At 35.2% G+C, this 20,529-nt stretch overlaps 1 protein-coding gene across 5 annotated transcripts; it reads right to left on the bottom strand.

The window, feature by feature from the left end:
• Nucleotides 1-3,913: 3,913 nt before the first annotated feature.
• On the bottom strand, nt 3,914-14,133 carry LOC147409492 (O-fucosyltransferase family protein). 5 transcript variants are annotated; one of them, XM_086429592.1, is made up of 12 exons: nt 13,717-14,126; nt 13,173-13,271; nt 12,822-12,921; nt 12,663-12,730; nt 11,313-11,401; nt 11,042-11,222; nt 10,627-10,755; nt 10,383-10,516; nt 10,054-10,267; nt 5,078-5,262; nt 4,881-4,973; nt 3,914-4,562 (listed from the first exon to the last, which is right to left on the bottom strand). In XM_086429592.1, exons 1-12 carry the CDS (start codon nt 13,834-13,836, stop codon nt 4,412-4,414), a joined length of 1,563 nt encoding a protein of 520 aa, XP_086285718.1. In that variant the 5' UTR covers nt 13,837-14,126; the 3' UTR covers nt 3,914-4,411. The 5 variants fall into 5 exon arrangements, 3 of the variants coding, with proteins under 3 accessions (XP_086285718.1, XP_086285713.1, XP_086285725.1); XM_086429587.1 differs by having other exon boundaries at nt 13,681-14,117; XR_015174158.1 differs by lacking the exons at nt 3,914-4,562; nt 4,881-4,973 and adding exons at nt 8,260-8,380; nt 9,001-9,186 and having other exon boundaries at nt 5,127-5,262; nt 13,681-14,133.
• Between the last annotated feature and the right edge of the window lie 6,396 nt (nt 14,134-20,529).

Raw genomic sequence — 20,529 nt, 5'->3', positions numbered from 1 at the left:
ACTCTGCCACATTGTCGTCCATATATTTCTGGAGCTTGTCCTTAAGGTCGGCCTCAAGCTTAGCCACACTCTCCTCGAGGATCTCTGCGGCCCGAGCTTCCAAGTCTAACTTTTCCTTAGTTAACTAAAGTTGGTCCTTGATGGTCCTTACCTTAATCGGAAGGTCAGAGATGGCTTGGTCCTTCTACTCAAGGGTAACTTTGTTAGAAAAATAGAACTTGAACTTAAATTGTATTGCTCTGAGGCACGTAGTAATCTATGTTGTCTTATAGACAACAGACGCCCCCACTCCGATTAAACACGAAGATGCAGATGGGTTGCTGGCGAACTTGTCTTCAGGATACAACAGAGCCCAGTTCTAACACAACTGTATATTTCCTCAAAATTTGCACTATTTTGAGAAAATCTGTCACTCAGAATCTCGGATCATCTCTCTTTCTTTTTCTTATTTTATATCTATATATATATATAAAATAAAATAAAAAAGAATTATTAAATTTTCATATAGCTTGAGCCTTAGGAGCTCTCAAGGAGAGAGTCTTTGGAATGAAGAAAGAGTTGAGAATAGGTTCTATATATAGGTTTAAAAATCCCTCCAAAACATTTAAAAAGCAATGTGGGATTTATAAAAATTTGAAAAAATGAGCCAAAAGAACTTTTACAAATTCCAATCCATGTGAAAAGTTATCAACAATAGAAATGCTCTTTTAAAAAAAAAATACTACTTTTCTTTTAACAAAAAGTACACCAACCATAAAGTAACTTTCAAATATCATTTTAAAATAAACCAAATTAATTTTATTTGAATCAATTTTAAATAAATATTAATCATCATTTATTAACATTTATTTTAACAAACTTGACTTTCGCCAACCACTATGTCGAGCTTCTTCGCCAAGTCAGCCCTCTCTAGGGCCATGGTGAAAAAGGCATGCTAGACCTGGAAAGGAAGGACATAACAATTAGACCAGTAAAAGAAAACAAGAACAAAAGGGAAATTTTGTAAGAATACATGAATGGGGGACTTACCACGGCTATCGCCTCAAATGCATTATTAAATAATTTGTCCTCCAAAAGGGTGGAAGCAGCCCCCTTATCAATTGAAAGGTGAGCTTCCTCGAAAAGGGATTGAGCTACACTCCCATTATTAACAACGGAGAGACAGTCCGAAATTCTTTTATGTGGTAGAGGCAATAATAAAAGAAGATCAAAACTGTGGGGGGAAATTCTCAAGTATGGACACGTGGCTCGAATGATGCTCGGAAGTATAGACCTGAAGCTCGGATGGACTGTTATATGTGCTCAGTTGATTCAATTCCTCGGACGCACGGACGCCCAAAGTTAACTGCCCTGAGTCACCTTAGAGAATGGCACAGAAAACGATCAAATTAGATGCTTATTAAAGGAAGAAGACCATGGGTAAGAGGGAGGATCTTCTTTTTCTTCTTCTCTCTGAAACTATGATTAAGATTTGTAGATTTGATTATCATAATGTCTAACTTGATCGTCGGAGTAGCCTAATTCACAGGTCCTCCCGAGCAAAGACAGGAAGGAATATTATAGAGCGAAAATCAGCATCTACAAAAACTCATAATTCAACTAAAAGAATTTTTTTGAAAAAAAAAAGGGGGTAAAATTATCAAAAAGCAACCGTTTCAGGGTGGTGTCTATGGGGTTTCATTACCCCTCCAATGGTTGGAAAATATTTGTGGGCAGCCTGAAACAATTAAAAGAAAAGAATATCAAATTTTGGATCATTGTATGATGTGAATATGCTGCAAATTATTAATTTGCAAATGCAAATAATTTTTTGAAATCAATTTTACTGGTGCTTGGTTACACTATACAAATGATTTGCATGAATCGCCTAAATTCTTAAGAAATTTTAGTGTACCTTTAATCATTTGCAAAATGACAATGAATTTTTTTTATTGCAAAGATCAAACAATCATAAATAAATAAAAATAAAAAAATCACAAGAGATTTCTCAATGGTTATCAAGCAATAGTAAATCATTCATCGCAAAACATTTGTAAATGCAAATAATTTGTAGTGTTCCAACTAAAGAAGGGCTGAAGTTTTGGTCACGAATTTCATTTGCAAATGCAAATCATTCATAAAATTGAACCCTAATTTAACAAAATTCAAGAAAAGAAGATGAAATTACAAGGGAAGTTGTGTGATTGAAACCAACCTTGGTAGCAAGTTCCATCCTTGGAGCCTTTCCTCCAGTGGACATACATGCAGTCTTCTTTGTATGAGCCATCTCCAATATCCAAATTCAAATCTCACACATAGAAATGTGTTACATGACTACTTAAATTAGTTAGCAAAAATAATAAAAAGATGAAAAAGATTGAGATTGATCTCGTTCGAAGGAGATGGGACTTCCTAAGCCACCAATTTGAGATGGTGAATCTCCAATCCAATTAAAGACTAAATATCTTTTCTCTAAATAATTTCATTAAACATAAAAAATATATATATAAATACAAGATATAAAATAACTACACACTTCTCTAAACTATTCACAATCCTACTCGTTCAAGGACCTAACCCCATAATCAATGTATCTCAATTTCTCCCACAACAAGGTTATGATCCCATGCATCTCCTACCTCATAAGAAATTGATTCCATACATTGTATATATTATAAGTTACCATTTTCATCTCTATAGATGCACATAACAAAACTATTCTAAGATCAGACCCTAAACCTAATCTAGATTGCACTAAATAATAACTAAATCAAAACAAGGGATAAAGAGTAAAGTATCCAACAAGCCCAAATCCAAACCCTAACTCTATAAAATAAAACAAGGGAGTGGAATACCAATGAAACAATCCCACTAGTTTCCGTTTGGTAATGGTGTGGTTGCTGAGTGTGAATACTGGATTCTGATTGGTCGAAACAATCCCTCTAGTTTCCGTTTGTGTCATTGTAGTGTCAAAGTCAAAGAGGGTGGAATCCACTCTTAACTTCCTCTGAATTTTTATGAGTCACGCTCCGGTGACATGAAAGGAGACACAGGAGTGACACAATGATGTCCTAGCGCCCACATAACCGTATGTGCGCCACCACATCATTATCATTTGTGTCACCCGTGTCCCTGTCTGTGTCACTCCTGCATTAATGTTTTTATATAGAAAGAGGCAAATGCCAAATCCAGGTTATTAAAATATGTTAAACATGTCTAGAAGCCATTTTTTTGTTATAATTCAGGCCATCAATAGGGCCCATTGTCTGCTAACCAATAGAATCTCTCTCTCTCTCTTATATAGATCCTATTTGTTAAATTTAAGAATTTATATGGTCCTAATCTAACTTTTAAACAGTTGAAGATGTTTGAATGTGTTATAATGCTTTATAATGTTGAGGTGGTAACTTGAACCAAACTTTTGAAATATTTGAATGGTGTGTTTTAATCTGTAATTAAGGTGGGATAAATAATTTAAAAGACTGAGGTGTAATAAGTAAAAGTTGAGGTGCCAATAGTAGCTATGAAAAAAAATGGTAAGAGGCTGAAATCCTACACCTCTCAGAGATTCTCCACAGAAAGGATCAGTACTTCTCCTTAAGACTTTGAGAAGAAGGAAGACTCCCTAGGATCAATGTACAGTTCTTGGAGGCTTAACCAAATTTGATCTAATTTCCAGTTTAAGCAACATAAAGAGGAAGTAATAATATTTTCTTTCTAATCAGCCTTAAATCAACATATGAAGATTAGATTATAGATTTATAATTCATATTTTTTTTTTCAATCATTCCTACATATTTTTTTTACCTATGCAAAACAATTTGATCAGACGTGTGTTATCAGTATGGGTTTGGATTGGTGCTTTGGAATCAAATAAATATCATAATCAGAACAACCTATGATTTAAATATCAGTTACAAAAAAACAAAAAACAAAAACAAAAATGTTGATTCCATTGCACATGACCGAACACAACCACCAGCAAAGAAGAAACTGCAGAAAATAAACGACACAGTTAATGACATGGAATGGTTCTTGGTTTCCCTTTCTATTGCTTGTTCTCTCTCTGTTACAACCCCAGCCAAGAATATAGATACATGGACAGAGCTCTAATTATTTCCATCAACAACAAATCTCCTCTCCCTCGCAAGACCTGCCACCCAAACTTCTCCAACTATAATAGATAAATACACATATGAAAGACAAGAAAAGCAGGCCTTGTTTTCCCACACCACCTTTCTCCCCTCTTCTAATCAATCATATTCTGCTTCATCTACATTTGAATTTACTTTCTTCACAACTGCCAAGACTCGGGATATACACATTCCGGCGAGACTCTTCTAAAACAGCACAAACAACTTCAAAAGCTTCATTAGATTAAGGAATGTCGCTGCTTCCCAAAGAATTAATTTGCTTCTGCAATTAACTCAACCTAACTAACATAAGAAATATTCATATTTGGTGACTCCTTCTGACACAAGCAGTCCGGTAAAGGGTTCACGTAAAATGCCTCTTCTGATCGAAACCTCTCCATACCCTTAGTTCCCGAGATGGGACCCTTTCTCTTCCGTGGGGACCCTTGCCTATCAAAACAAATAATGTTCATCCAAATTAAAATTTGAAAAAATGGGACGCAACCATAGTGTTTATACTTGACATTACTTTGGGCTCTACACAAGTGGACCCTAACTGGGAGATCTTCTCTATAGGTCACTGATCCTATCAATTCAGTTAATTGCTATTCTTTTGAACGGATTTAGAAAGTGAATGGCTTATCAGCAGAAATCTAGATAAAATTACAATTACTGAACAACTTGAATCAACCAATCAAGTTGGTTTTCAGCTAAAAGATCTCCCATCATTTACCCATAGAAATGAAGAGAGTACTTGGAAACACATACCGTCTTTTATGGATTTCAATAATTCGATCAGATAATCTCTCCTGTTTCAGTGATCCCCGCTCGACTTTATCAAAAAGATGAACAAGTGCTTTCCTTGTAGAGGGAGGAGATAAATATAGAAAAATTGCCAACTTTAGAATGTGTGAATGAGAACTAAAAATAGTTGAATCTATGCGCTAAACAAACGGAACTAGTACCTGTCAGGAGAGATTGTTTTCCGGTGCCCCAGAAAACGACGGTGGCCTTCGACAGCCCTTGCCATGTTCCCAGAGTATGAAGGAATAAAAACATCACTCTCAACCGACACAATGTAGTCTAGTGCTGCCATTTGGGACGCATGACATGTAAAAGGTTCAAGTTCCTCCACTGACGCTAATTTTTCCTGTACAAGTTAACCACAATAATTGGACCATTAAGCTTGCAATCAAAATCAGTAAAAATAACAAGCATAATTCAATAGTCATGTTGGCCCATGCAGTATCATAATTTTTTTTTTTTTTTTTATAGAGAGAGAGCACAGTTTTCACTTGGATGACTCTAATTCATCAGTGGTCGGAGAACATACACCAAAACAATATTCTATTTAATATGTACTAGCAAAACATACACAGGTCATAGCACCATATTAAAAATTAAAAAAATTAAAAAAACTGCATGCTGAAAGTTTCTTTTTATGTAGATCTCTCCGTGGGTATCATTGGATAAATAAACATGTGTAAACTAAGGCAGGGAGGACATCTGTTTCCAATTGTCCTTCATATATTAATGGTCTAGATAATAAATATAACATTTCCACACATAACAAATTTATACACCCAGAACCAAGACAACTCCTCTCAAGGCCAAACTGGTAGCCAAAAGGGGAAAAAATAAAGGGGAGGGGAGGGGAGGGGAGGGGAGGGGGCGGGGGGGGGGGGGGGGGGGGGGGGTGGGTTTGTAAGTGCTCAACTTTGAAACTTCAGTATAGACATGCTAAAATAGGTAGTGACAAGCAGTAAAGATAACATCTATGAATTAATAAATAGTCTATATATAAATTATATTTTAGTAAATGAAATAACATAAAATTAAGAGACGTTTCTATCAATCCTATTAAATGTATCCTCAAGGAGCAAGCAAAAGATTCAAAAATAAAGGGAAGAGAAACCCTGCCTATCAAAATAAAGATGTAGTGGTCCACTGAAGCTTTCCAATTAAAAAGATTATGAAACTAGTCATCAAGAAGGACTCCTAATGGGCCCTTTTGACCATAAAAACCAATTTTAGCACTACAAGGTAAAGACTACACAAACAACAATTATTTTTGAAGTTGATGCAATCATTCTGATGGAAATATAGTAAACATGTCTATACTTTTGAGATTTCCTACAATATACAAAATGAATGGTAAATACATTGGTCAAACAGAAAATTCTACAATATGTGTGTGCCTGAGAGAGAGAGAGAGAGAGGGAAGGGGGGGGGGGGGGGGGGGTGTTGTTGACCCTAGCATGTTTCTACAAACAATATTTGAGTGTTACACCATTAGTTTCTATTTGGCAAAAGGAAGGCTCCTGATTAATGGTGAAAAGCCCCCAACATAAGCACAGATGCACAAACATGCACACACACGTATACCAATACATTTATTTATTTTGATAGCAAGCGGGTGAAGTCACAAGTTGCAATGAACCCAGGTCAGTGGTATTACCATTCAAACACAATATCGACTTACGAATTATATTTCTACATCTGTGGCATCCAAAATCATCCACAACATAATAAATGAGGATGTGTAACTGTTTGAAATTACACTATCTTCAAGACCTCTGAATGAATAGGCCTTCCTCATACATAACTAGTCTAATCCCAAATAGAATTTTGGTGGGGTGGGGACCGTCAGGTATGTAAACCTGGTCAGTTGTATACACTACAAGAGGTCAAACATGTTAGTATAACTGAGCTTGGCACAACATACACGAACTCCCCCACCATGCCTAGCTCAACATAGCATACCTGAGCTCAATACAACATATTGAACCTTAACATAACATACCTAAATTAGGAAATACATAATAATGCTTGGTATAGCATACCCGACCTTCTTGACTTACACAAGACACCCAACCTATTACAAAACACCTCCGCACAACCTATCTGATCTTAACACATGCCTAAGCTTGACATAGAATCTTGACTCTTCATATCACTTCAAAATATTACATTTCCCGTATCGTCCTAGGAGGGATGGACACTTGCATCTAGATAGCTGTATATGAGGAGATCCTCTACCTATAAATAAGTTTCTCCCCTTCCAGGGTAAGAATTCGTCCAGTTCTTGTCAAGTTCTTACAATATTAACCTCAACCACCAACATGACCATTGAAGTGTAATTGCATGTAGCCCAAGGCGCACATCTGAAGCCTCAACATCCATCCAAGCCATTTGAGCGAAGGAGAGGCAGACAAATTCAGTTGGGCTGTGTGAAAAAAGTCGGACACAGCCAGATTCCCACTACTCTCCACATCCCTCCACCCAAAAAATATGCTTAGTATCCCCTGTGCTGGCCAACAAACTTCTACTTTACTCCATTCCTCAATGCAAAAGGAAAACCCTCTCTACCAATAGAAGAACTCTGAAAAAATACCCATCATGCCAAACAAATACCACTAGTTACTTACATGAATGTAGAACAAAAATACAACATTCCTATTTCCAATGAAATCATTAGTGACCAAAAACCTAATTAAACTGCTATAACAAGCAACTTTGCTGATTTTAAGCAACTATTAGAGTCCCCAGATGAAAAGATCCGCAACACCAGTTTCTTTAAGGGAGTAAAGTTTCTCCATGTATACTCTAGTTTACTTCTTGTCCTTCGAATGTCTAAAATAAGAAAAGATATCAATCCAAAGCCATTCACCATCCTCGTCCTCTGGGGAAAAAATTGACTCTAGAGATGTATAATATTTAGTCAGTCAGCAAATTCATGAGTCGCTTTACCATTACAAACTGCTGTGTATTTCAAATACCCCACCAGAAATGACTAACTGTAAGGTGACCTTGATAAACCCTTCTATATTGGAATTATCTCACACACTGCCTTCACTACCAACGTCGCAAATCTCTAGATAGAAATATTTCAAACTAGTATCATTGCTAGAAATCCTCATAGGCTATGAATTTCCAACATGGCCTCGAGAGAAGAAAACAAACAAAAAATACATGCATGCCACCCAATGGAAAATGGACTACACTACTTAGTCCTTGTCATAGTTTCAGCTTTGCCAATCAAACCAAATTGGTCAATAATGAAGTTAACTTCAGATGTGAAATTGATTAAAATCTGAGGAAAAATACCCGAGTCTCATCTAGTTTATATCAACTTGACAAGACTCACCTATTTGATTTTTGAGTATGCTCGGCTTCTCAAGTCTGTAAAGATTGGAATCAATTGTATCCAAGTGTGACACTGTAGCAATAAGTCCCCGGTGGTGTACCATGGAAATTCTCTAACATGCCTGGGGAAGCAAAGGTTAGCCAAAAAGGAAGAAAAACGAAAACATCACCATCATCAAAGCCTAATCCTAAAGATTTCAGGTCAGCTAAACGAATCTTATTCCTTCATTCAAAATTTTCCAGAGTCACATCTTCTGTTATTGGAAGTGAATGCAAATCCACTTTCAATATCCCAATTCACCTTCTTGTGGGCCTTCCTTTCCCTCTTTTACAACCTTCAAATGGTATATTCCTTCTAACTAGGGTTGTAATCATTAAACGTATCCAAACCACTCCATTAAATTTCTCTCAGTTTATTGCCTATTGGAGCTACTCCAATATTTTCTTGAATGTATACATTTCTCATTTTATCTTTACTAGTCTTTCTGCTCACCCTCCTCATCTCTGTTATGCTCAATCTATTAGCATGATGCTTCTTGACAGACAAACATTCAACGTCATAAAGCATAGCTGATCGTAATCATCCAATAGAAAAATTATTTTAGTTTGATGCGTATGCATTGGTCATTCAATCCAAAAGCGCACCTCTATTTTAACTATCCAGCTATGATTCTATAGAAAACATATTCTTCAATCTCTCTGTTCTAAGTTATAATAGACTCAAGGTAATGATTATGGTTACCTGGGGCATATTTCAAGACCACTTTTTTTACTGGACATTCCTCTTCACTGATGTCAACACCAAGCTTACACCCCATAGCCCAATCATGGTTATACTTATTCTAAAGCCCTTGGACCCCAACACATTTTTCCATAATTTTATCCTTGCATAGACTCCCTCTTCTAGTCTCATCAACTAATACATCATCTGCAAATCACACATACCAATGTACATGCTTTTGAATATAGATCCTTTATCTGTAAAATTAAATAAATGTAAAATTAAATAAAAAATTAAACAAGGAACTCTATCGTATTCTGGTGGCCTTGACACCAGAAAAGAAGCAACCAATGTGTTATAAACTAGATGGACCAATTGATTCAACCAGAACCCAAATATACAATAATTAGATTGTCCATTAAAACCACTTGAATTATTTTGGTTGCCAAATAAGATTAGAATAACCAACCATTTCGCTAACCACCAACCATCCACGTGATTTCCTCATTTTAGCTGTAATTAGCCATTGTTAAAGTTTTCTGATTTATCCCCTCAATTTAATGTTCATTTTCTTTTTCTAATTGATTCAACTACAAAACTGACATGAAATTATCTAGTTGAGGTAGATTCGACCGATAGAGATACCACATTCCTCATTGAACAGTGAGATTATTGGGGGCAGCTACAATGTTAGAAGTATATGTGGAAAGAAACATTTCATATATCAATAGGACTTCCAATTTCATGATTATATGATGCATATTTAAAATTTACACATTGTGTTTATGGTCATTGTCGTTCCATTAATCATTTGTTCCTTAGAGCAATGAAGAGCAAATTAAGCTTCCACTCCATCCATATGCATATTTTTTAAGTTCTGAGATTTGAGGAGCTTCCTATCAAATTTAACTCTCACAAGGAAGCAAATCCCATGTGATGTCATGCTTTTTTTTCATGATGCAAGAAAATAAACAGATTATACAATCTAGCACCCGATATTGAGAAAATCTTATCACTGCCACAAGAATTAATTAACAGAAACAAGAACCAGACAAAGATATGTCAGTCCCTTACCTTGCTCATTAGTAATGGATACTGGGATTGGAGATCAGCCATATGTGTATCACCCCCATATATGTCCCCTGCAGCAATATATATGGGTGTCTTTGATGGATATCCCAGAGCAACAAGGAACATTGCAACTTCCTTTGGAGTTAAGGGGCAATATCCCTTGGCCCTTTGTTCCATGGAATCAATTTCCTTTACTTTCCAATATGGTGTGTTTTCTCTGCAAGAGAAATAAGAAATCAAAATGTAACACAACTGAAAATTCACTTTTTTTTTTAAACAATCCCTGGAAGAGCACATAAGTAATTGAAAGCTTGCCTTACAAACACCCTAACCTGATTGTAGTTAACTCTAATGCTTCATCTGGGGACAAACCATGGGTGCATCCACTAAAAGCAAGCATGTCTTTCTCATATCGTAAATGTAAAGCAATGTATTGACCCTTGGACCTCATTCGCTCCACCAACAACTACAAAATCGATGAAAAAACAAAATTAGGCAAAGATATTTGTGGTAGTAAAAGCAACAAAGATATAGGCACGCAAAACTAAAAAGGGTATTCTACTCTTGATTATTTACTTTTCCCATAGCTTCAATCCGAGGAGAAAAACGAAGGGCCTCATAAAGAGCACGACAACGCAGCTTTTGAATGTCTGGAGGTAGATTATTATTCGCTAGACGAGAATCTGATTTAGCAGCTCGTATAACCTATAGAAATATGGGTTAAAAATCAGAAAATTACATAATCAAATGTTTCATTTCATCCAGGAAAATCCATCTCTTTCTCAACAATGTCTTTGTCATTTGATCCAATAGCATTCCATTAGATAGGAACAAATTTGATAAATGCTAATAATTCTTGGATAGAGTATTAGAACGGAAAGATCCATTAGATAATGAATTATTGGTTCTAAGCCATCTCTAGCAATGAATCAACAATTCAAAGTGCTTTCATTGGATTGAGTAAATAGATATTGTACTAGGCCTTCTATACCTGATATTCTTCCCACATGTGAGCTATCTCATCTTGGTAGTAATCTATCCCAGACCAGCTCCTAAAGTGCTTGACTGCCCTGGTGGCAGTTGACAGTTCATTTGGAAGCTTTTTTATAACTTTAACATCATTAGCCAGAGTGTTTATAAAATGATCTTCATCAAATACATCTGAGAAGTTGCTGCAATTCAATAATTGAACTTTTTAAAGAGTCAACCATGTTACCACCAGGAATGTCTACATAAAGTATGAATATGAGAAGCATCCACACCTCGAGTCTTGCCAAAACGATCCTTTATCAAGTTCTGGAATAACAAGAGTGGCATTTATAATGCGGGCAACAGCTACCATGTCACATATCTGCCATTCAAAGATGAGATTCTTTTCAGCTCCAGATAATGGCTATACCAGTTATATCAGAAATTCATAATTTTACTTTTCGTAACAAGATCATATATGCAAATAATGGAATCCTAACATATCCTGTGAAAATCAAATTTGTATACAAAGGATATGAAAGGATGAAATCTATGTTGTTAAATAGCATATGCGACCAGCACAAAGTGTCTACATACATATACGATCATGTGCGACCAGCACATGCTGTTCGCATATGCTTATTTTGCACATCGCATATGCGGTGGCATATGCTGCACGCAAGAAAATGCAGAAAAATATGCCATCACGTTTTGGCATATAGCATATTTTTGGGGTATGCAACTGTAGCATATGCGAATATTCAAAAGCATTTGACAACACTGGATTAAATAATACTAAATCGAGTCAAGATGGTGTTAATGTTAACCAATCAACTACTCCAAAAAACCAATCTGTTGGAGAGAGGGAGAACTATGAATATAAGAGGGTCACAAGACTTAACTAGAGTATGATATACCGAGAGTGGAGAAAATATAACTCAACGCTCCCCCTCACCCATAAGGGTGAAAAGAATCAAACTTGTGAACTATACAAACCTAGTGCTTTGATACCATGTTAACCAACCAACTACTCCAAAAGACAGATCTGTTGGAGAGAGGGAGAACTATGAATATAAGAGAGACACAAAACTTGATTGGGGTATGATACACCCGAGAGTGGAGGAAAATATACACTCAACAGCTAGTATGTATCTTTGTTTAGTAAAGAAAACAGTACTTTTGTCAGCCATGTTTGTTGTTTTGAAGGCATGTCCCTGCCACCAAACCTCTGGAATACCAGAATACCTAATCGAAATTAGTCAATATTACTGGACCTACATATCAACTTGAACATCAAGCTATGGATAACACGTGGTTTCAACGCCTTTATGTACCTCTTTATACATCAATGTATACTGTGTACGGCTGAGAATGTCAATACAGAAGGAATCATTATTCTATTGGATATAAATAAATGGATGGGTTGGTAGCTAAGATGCGCAACTCATTGTACCAATTATTGAAATTTGGGGCTTGTTTAGTTATCTTTCTTTTTATAACCATGTAAACCCAATCCTTAAAAAATCATCCTAACAATTGGAAAAATGGTACTGAGCTGAAGTTGACTTAAAACTTAGAATGAAATTGTATGGGTATTAATCATTATAGAACTTATGCATAAGAGGAGAGACAATGATACTGACCCCAGCCCGCATCTGGTTAAGCCCACCATTAGTGTTTACAAGTAAATATCCCTGCCCCTCCGTAGGAGCTGAAGAAACCAACAAAAACCAAAATATCTAAATATCTAAAAAAATGGCAATATGAACAACTAAAGTAACCAGGTAATACAATTTTCTTACACAAATAAGAAGGACTAGGCTCGACACAAGGCACATAATCACGATTCGGAGGACGCTTCCATAGCTTCTCATAATCCAAAAGCCCTCTTGCACCATTCAACTGTCAAGTCTAAAGGAGTGAAAAACATGAAAGATGCATGACTACTTTGTATAAAACAAAAACTTACATCTAATCTAAATTTAAACTAAAATTTTGATTGATTCACATGACGTCAGTTCAAATTCAGCACAACTTCCAAAATCCATAACTCTGAATTAATATCCATAAGTGCAAAATAAATAAATAGAGGCATATCTACCCGTATACATCCATAAATGAATTTAACTTTAAAAAAAATAAAAATATACAACCTTTGGAGAAGGGGGCGGTGATTTGGACAATTGGGGCGGAGAGAACTCTTGCTTCCAGCCGAGTCTGCCACTCCTACGCTGGTGCCCGAATTCGTGATACTGTGAATCATTCGACACGGATCAGAGTCGGAATTTCAACAGATGATAACATACACCCCAGATTACAAATTATTTTATTAAAGTAGACTAATTTCACACAAATAATCTTCCAAGAAAAAAATTAATTAAAAAAAAAAACATTTTAAATTTTATACAAATCTGCAAGTTGTTTTTTTAGTGAGTATTTATTTCAAATCTTTAAATTAAAAAAAAATACGAATAAAATTAGAACAAAAGAAGATCAAGAACAAGTCCGGTACCAAATGAAATAGCAGGAAACGCAAATACAGTAATAAAAAAAATTTAAAAAAAAATATTAAATCGAACTGTTAACAATCACAGAAATCTCAGAACCCTCGAAAGAAAGAAACCAAGAAGACAGACAGAAAGAGAGAGAGTAGTCAGTTACCGAAGGAAGCTTGTAAGATTCGGAAAATGTTGAGACCTTAGAGGAAGGAAAGACGTGTACGTGTACAGAGAGCAGAGCCACTAGAGATATCACGCATATGGCGCACGTTAACACCGTCCGCAGCACTACCAAGGTTCTAAACCTGCGCCTCAGCATCTCTCTCTCTCTCTCTCTCTCTCTCTCTCTCTCTCTCTCTCTCTCTCTATCTATATATATATATATATCAAAGAAACCAAACAACAGAACAAACAACCATCAAAATCTCTCTCTCTCTCTCCCTCTGTTAAAAGCTTAGTCGGTTCCTTCCTTCTGTTTCTTCTTCTTCTCTCTCTCCTCTCACATTCACTGCTCTTTGCTTTGGTTAATATTCAGCTTTAGCTTTTGTGTTTGTTAAAATTAATTAAAACGAATAACTGCACTTAGAAAATAGAATCTTTATTATTTTGGGTGACTTGGACTTTACCCCTCTCAATGTCTGACATAACCCTCTGTTTTCAAACAGATCATATTCCCCTTTACCTCAATATATTCTTTAGAGACTCTTAAAATAACCTAAATGCCCTTATATTTAATCTCTTTAAGTAAATATTAAATTTGACTTGTTCTTCAATCTATCATCTCCATACGTTTTATTTTATTTTATTTGAGATAGTTATCTAGTCCTTTTAGAACACTCTACTAATCTCGGGATCCAAATATATACAAAGACTTACGATAAATTAACTCAAAAAAATTCACTCTAGATTCATTTGATGGTGTGGCATGTGCACAAAATCAAAACATTCCCGTCACATCAACAAGTGAGTCAATTTCTTATAAATCTTACCCACATCAAAGGAATTTGACTAAAGGTTGAAGCTAAAAGTATTTAGGGTATGTTTGATTGCACATGAAAAATAGGGTGAAAAATGACATTTTTCAAGTGTTTGATTGTACATGAAAATGGAAATTCATTTTCACCCTATTCAAAAAGTCCACTAAATCATGGATTTCACTTTCCTACCCATATGGATAGGAAAATGAAATCCACCTATATTTTTCATCGTCAATTCTTCCCTACCACCACCACCATTACACTAACATCATCGTCGTTGCCGCCATCGTCGCCACATCCTCCCCCTCTCTCTTCCTCGTCATCTTCCTCTTCCTCTTCCTCTCCCTCTCCCTCTCCTCTAATCTTCTTCCTCCTTTTCATCTTCTTCTTTTTTCTCATATTTTTTTCATGATTTTATTCAAGTGAAATTAAACAATGGAATTTGATTTTCCAACCCTATCTATTTTTCACAACTAATTTTTCATGGATTTCAAAATCCATGGAAATCACTTTCCATGCAATCAAACATACCCTTAGGTTCTTTTCTTAAGTTTCTACCAAAAGACGAAGGTCAAGAAATACAATGAGTTTAGAAACATAAGGATAATTTTTAAATATTTACAAAAGCATAGGTAGACTAATAAATATTAAATATCTTTATATTTAATCTCAAGTAAATATTAAATTTAACATATTTGACATTTTCTTTAATCTATCATGTTCATACGTTTTGTTTTATTTTATTTTATTTGAGATAGGTATCCAGAGGAGTACTCTACTAATCTCGAGATCGAAATATACAAAAAGACTTATGATAAACTAATTCAAAAAAATTCAATCGAAATTCATTTGGTGGCGTGATATATGCACAAAACTAAAACATTCACGTCACATCGACGACTAAGTCAATTTCTTATAAGTCTTACTAACATCAAATGATTTTGACTAAAGGTGGACGACAAAAGTATTTAGGTCATTTTCATAAATTTTTACGAAAAAGATCAAGATCGAGAAAAATCATGAGTTAGGAAACATAAGGATAATTTTAAATATTTACAAAAGCATAGGGAGATATATCTAAATATGAACATGTCAGGGACTTGGAAATCCAAATTGTACCGAGTTCCCCACGTTCTCCCCCCAACTAAACTCATCATCATATCACCATCAAACAGTTTACCCGGGAGATGTGCCTACAGGTAGAGCACATGCTCACCAATCAGAACCATCATGCTGTCCACTTTTATTCTTGATGGAATGAATGGTTGAGATTGGTTTATAGGTGGGTGGGTAGGGTCCATCAAATAAAATCACCGTTACTTTTGATGCAGGAGCATTGAATGATGGGCATGTAAATGTTGATGTGGATTAGATATTATTGATAGAGATGGACTACACGTAATAGTTTTATGGCTTTAAGTATTATATCTTTTCATTTCTGTATTTCGGTGCCCATTTATTAGTCTTTATGGTATTTTTTTCGTGGAATTAAGTGTTGGTATTAATAAAGAATATAGGAAAATGGGGATTATTTTTGGGAGAAATATGGCAAAAAGTTCTCATTTGGGTGGTTTAGACTGCATTTATTTTTTCCAATTGAGATGTTGGATTAGTTGGTTGTTAATCACGATTGAGAAAATTAGTTTTGAATATCTCAACTAAAACTAGATCGTCGAAGTTCTTAGTTGTTGTAGCTCAACAAGGACATCTAAGAGACAATCTTTCCAAACACAAATTTAAGAATTACCCCTTTGCGTTCTGGCGAATGTTTTAGACACACCCCTTTTCTCGTATCGGTGGCATGCCCTCCTTGGCCCCTCTATTAGAGCAACTTAGTAGTAACCAAAAAAATCGTTGATTTTTTATCCCAAAATTAATCATCGTAGTCCTTATATATATATAGGGTCGGGTTCTGTAAACCCCCATTACGACTCACATTGTGACACACCGTTTTATCTTATATGGGCAAAAAAGTTTGGAATGAACTGATTTTTTGTGAGGATGATCTCTATGGTGAGGAGATCATCCTTGCCAAAAATCAGCTCATTATGAAACTTCTAGCCCCATGTTTACAAGTTGAAAAATTTTAGACTGTCCAATTTTTGTAAATCAATTTTGATGGGGTTAGAAGTTTTGGAATGGGATGATTTTTTACAAGGATAATCCCCTCATCATTTTTTGCAAGGATAATCCCCTCATCACAGAAATCATTCTCACAAAAAATCAGCTCATTCCAAACATTTTTGTCCATATAAGACAAACGGTGTGTCGCAATGTGAGTCGTAATGGGATCGTAGGAACCCCACCCATATATATATATATGGGAAATGTTCAGCAACAAACATTTTGGCAAAACATTTTTCAAAACATGGGTTAGAGTTTTTGGAATGGGCTGATTTTTGGTGAGGATGATCTCTACGGTGAGGAGATCATCATCACCAAAAATCAGCCCATTCCAAAACATCTAACCCCATCAAAAATGGTTTACAAAAAATGGACGGTTCACGATTTTTCAACTTGTAAACTGGGGCTAGAAGTTTTGGAATGGACTGATTTTTGGTGAGGATGATCTCCTCACCGTAGAGATCATCCTCACCAAAAATCAGCCCATTCCAAAACCTTTAACCCATGTTTTGAAAAATGTTTTGCCAAATATATAGAGTCCCGTTCAGCAACAAACATTATGGCAAAACATTTTTCAAAACATGGGTTAAAGGTTTTGGAATGGGCTGATTTTTGGTGAGGATGATCTCTACGGTGAGGAGATCATCTTTACCAAAAATCAGCCCATTCCCAAACTTCTAGCCCCAGTTTACAAGTTGAAAAATCATGGACCGTCCAGTTTTTGTAAACCATTTTTGATAGGGTTAAAAGTTTTGGAATGGGCTAATTTTTGGTAATGATGATCTCCTCACTGTAGAGATCATCCTCACCAAAAATCAGCCCATTCCAAAACTTCTAACCCATGTTTTGAAAAATGTTTTGCCAAAATGTTTGTTGTTAAACATTTCCCATATATATATATATTATATATATAATATATATATATATATATATATATAGGGAAATGTTCAGCAACAAACATTTTGGCAAAACATTTTTCAAAATATGGGTTAGAGGTTTTGGAATGGGCTGATTTTTGGTGAGGATGATCTCTACGGTGAGGAGATCATCATCACCAAAAATCAGCCCATTCCAAAACCTCTTACCCATCAAAAATGGCTTACAAAAAATGGACGGTCCACGATTTCCCAACTTGTAAACATGGGGTTAGAAGTTTTGGAATGGGCTGATTTTTGATGAGGATGATCTCCTCACCATAGAGATCATGCTCATCAAAAATCAGCCCATTCCAAAACCTCTAACCCATGTTTTGAAAAATGTTTTGCCAAAATGTTTGTTGCTGAAAGGGACCCATATATATATATATATATATATATAGGGTCCCGTTCAATGGCAAACTTTTTGGCAAAACATTTTTCAAAACTTGAGTTAGAAGTTTTGGAATGGGCTGATTTTTGGTGAGGATGATCTCTATGGTGAGAAGATTATCATCACCAAAAATCAGCCCATTCCAAAACTTCTAACCCCATCAAAAACAGTTTACAAAAAATGGATGGTCCACGATTTTTCAACTTGTAAACATGGGGTTAGAAATTTTGGAATGGGCTGATTTTTGGTGAGGCCCATTCAAAAACTTCTAACTCATGTTTTGAAAAATGTTTTACCAAAAAGTTTGCCAAAAAGTTAGCCATTGAACGCTACCCATATATATATATATATATATATGGGTCAGGTTCAAGGGCCGTCTGAGAAACCGTCTAAGAAAACTTTCGACGGTAAATAAAATTTTAAAATATGGGTTAGAAATTTTGGATTGAGCTGATTTTTTGTGAGGATGATCTCTATGATGGGAAGATCATCCAAAAAAAAAATCAGCTCAATCTGAAACTTCTAACCCCGTTAAAAGTGATTTAGAATGTGGACCGTCGATTTTTTACCACTTTTTATCACTAATTTGTAAATCACTTTTGATGGATTTACAAGTTTCTGATTGAGCTGATTTTTTGTGAGGATGATCTTCTCATCATAGTGACCATCCTTGCAAAAAATCAGCTCAATCCAAAACCTCTAACCCTTATTTTGAAAAACGAAAGTTTTCTTAGACGGTTTCTCAGACGGCCATATATATATATATATATATAATATATATATATATAGGGTCAGGTTCAAGGGCCGTCTGAGAAACCGTCTAAGAAAACTTTCGACGGTAAATAAAATTTTAAAATATGGGTTAGAAATTTTGGATTGAGCTGATTTTTTGTGAGGATGATCTCTATGATGGGAAGATCATCCAAAAAAAAAATCAGCTCAATCTGAAACTTCTAACCCCGTTAAAAGTGATTTAGAATGTGGACCGTCGATTTTTTACCACTTTTTATCACTAATTTGTAAATCACTTTTGATGGATTTACAAGTTTCTGATTGAGCTGATTTTTTGTGAGGATGATCTTCTCATCATAGTGACCATCCTTGCAAAAAATCAGCTCAATCCAAAACCTCTAACCCTTATTTTGAAAAACGAAAGTTTTCTTAGACGGTTTCTCAGACGGCCCTTGAACCTGACCCATATATATATATATATATATATATATATAGGGTCCCATTTAGCAACAAACATTTTGGCAAAACATGGGTTAGAGGTTTTGGAATGGGCTGATTTTTGGTGAGGAGATCATTCTCACCAAAAATCAGTCCATTCCAAAACTTCTAGCCCCATGTTTACAAGTTGAAAAATCGTGGACCGTCCATTTTTTCTAAAACATTTTTGATGGGTTAGAAGTTTTGGAATGGGATGATTCTTGGCGATGATGATCTCCTCATCATAATGATCATCCTCACCAAAAATCAGCCCATTCCAAAACTTCTAACGCATATTTTGAAAAATGTCTTGTCAAAATGTTTGTCAAAAAGTTTGTTGCTGAACATTTCTCATATATATCTATATATATATAAAGCTTCATCTTCAACCCTAAGATTCTTCAAATCGTAAGAAAAACATAAGATTTTTGTAGAAGTACTAGATGATGGAATTTTTTTGAAAAATTATTGATTTCCTATAGGGGTATAAGGTGGGGTTGTAAACAATTAATTGAAGATAAGGTTGAAGAAAATAAAAATTATTTAGTGTTGTGGTTAAAGAGTTTGCAGATGAGAAATTTTAGGGAGAAAAACTATAGATTTTTTTACTAGATGTTGAAAAATGAACAATAGAGAGTCAATTATAACACGATTCGAAAACTATACGAAATTTGTGAGTTTGGGTCAAGCCTAATTGTGTTTGGGTCATAATAGTGTCACCCATCTAGTACAATTATTAAATGACACGTTTAATTATTATGTCACTATCTTGTAATTTTAAAAATATCAATAATTATTAAAGAATTTTGCAAATTAGCTATTTTTTATGGTAAAACTTAGTTTATGTCATATTTTATTTTTGGTGGTGGAAATTGAACTTAGTTTTTCGAATAAATTAGAATTTTATTAACCAGGTTATGTATAGGTTGGTTCAAATATACCTATTTATAAATGGGTCGGGTTTGAATTTAAGTTTTTGACACAATTATTAAATGGGTCGGGTTTGGGTTTGATAAATTTTCATAAAATCCTTACCTCAACACGATGCAAACACAACACAATCCAACTCGACCCATTGCTATCCTATAAAGCATATATGTCGAAATGTCCCCCACGATGTACAAGAGTATTGTTGATTAAAATATATTAAAAATGGGACTTTCGTAGGAGCATCAATTCCTCAAGGGCCACCTGTGAAGGCGCACCCTCGCTTACTTGGTGTGTGTGATGTGCAGGCGTTGCACGTTGGTCTATGAACTAAATAAAGCCTAGATATGAGCTTGGTCCACTGTCTACGGGAATACCTGATTATAATAATAAATAAAAAAATTATAGACTGAATTTTACATGCATTGAACCCCATCTCACAAAAATAAATCAATTCTTACACGTTC

This window comes from Akebia trifoliata, chromosome 2 (assembly GCF_017979445.1).
Source record: "Akebia trifoliata isolate Shusen 1 chromosome 2, ASM1797944v1, whole genome shotgun sequence".
NCBI classification, from domain to species: domain Eukaryota; kingdom Viridiplantae; phylum Streptophyta; class Magnoliopsida; order Ranunculales; family Lardizabalaceae; genus Akebia; species Akebia trifoliata.
Note: the sequence above shows the minus strand (reverse complement) of the source record. Positions and strands in the feature narration are given on the sequence as shown.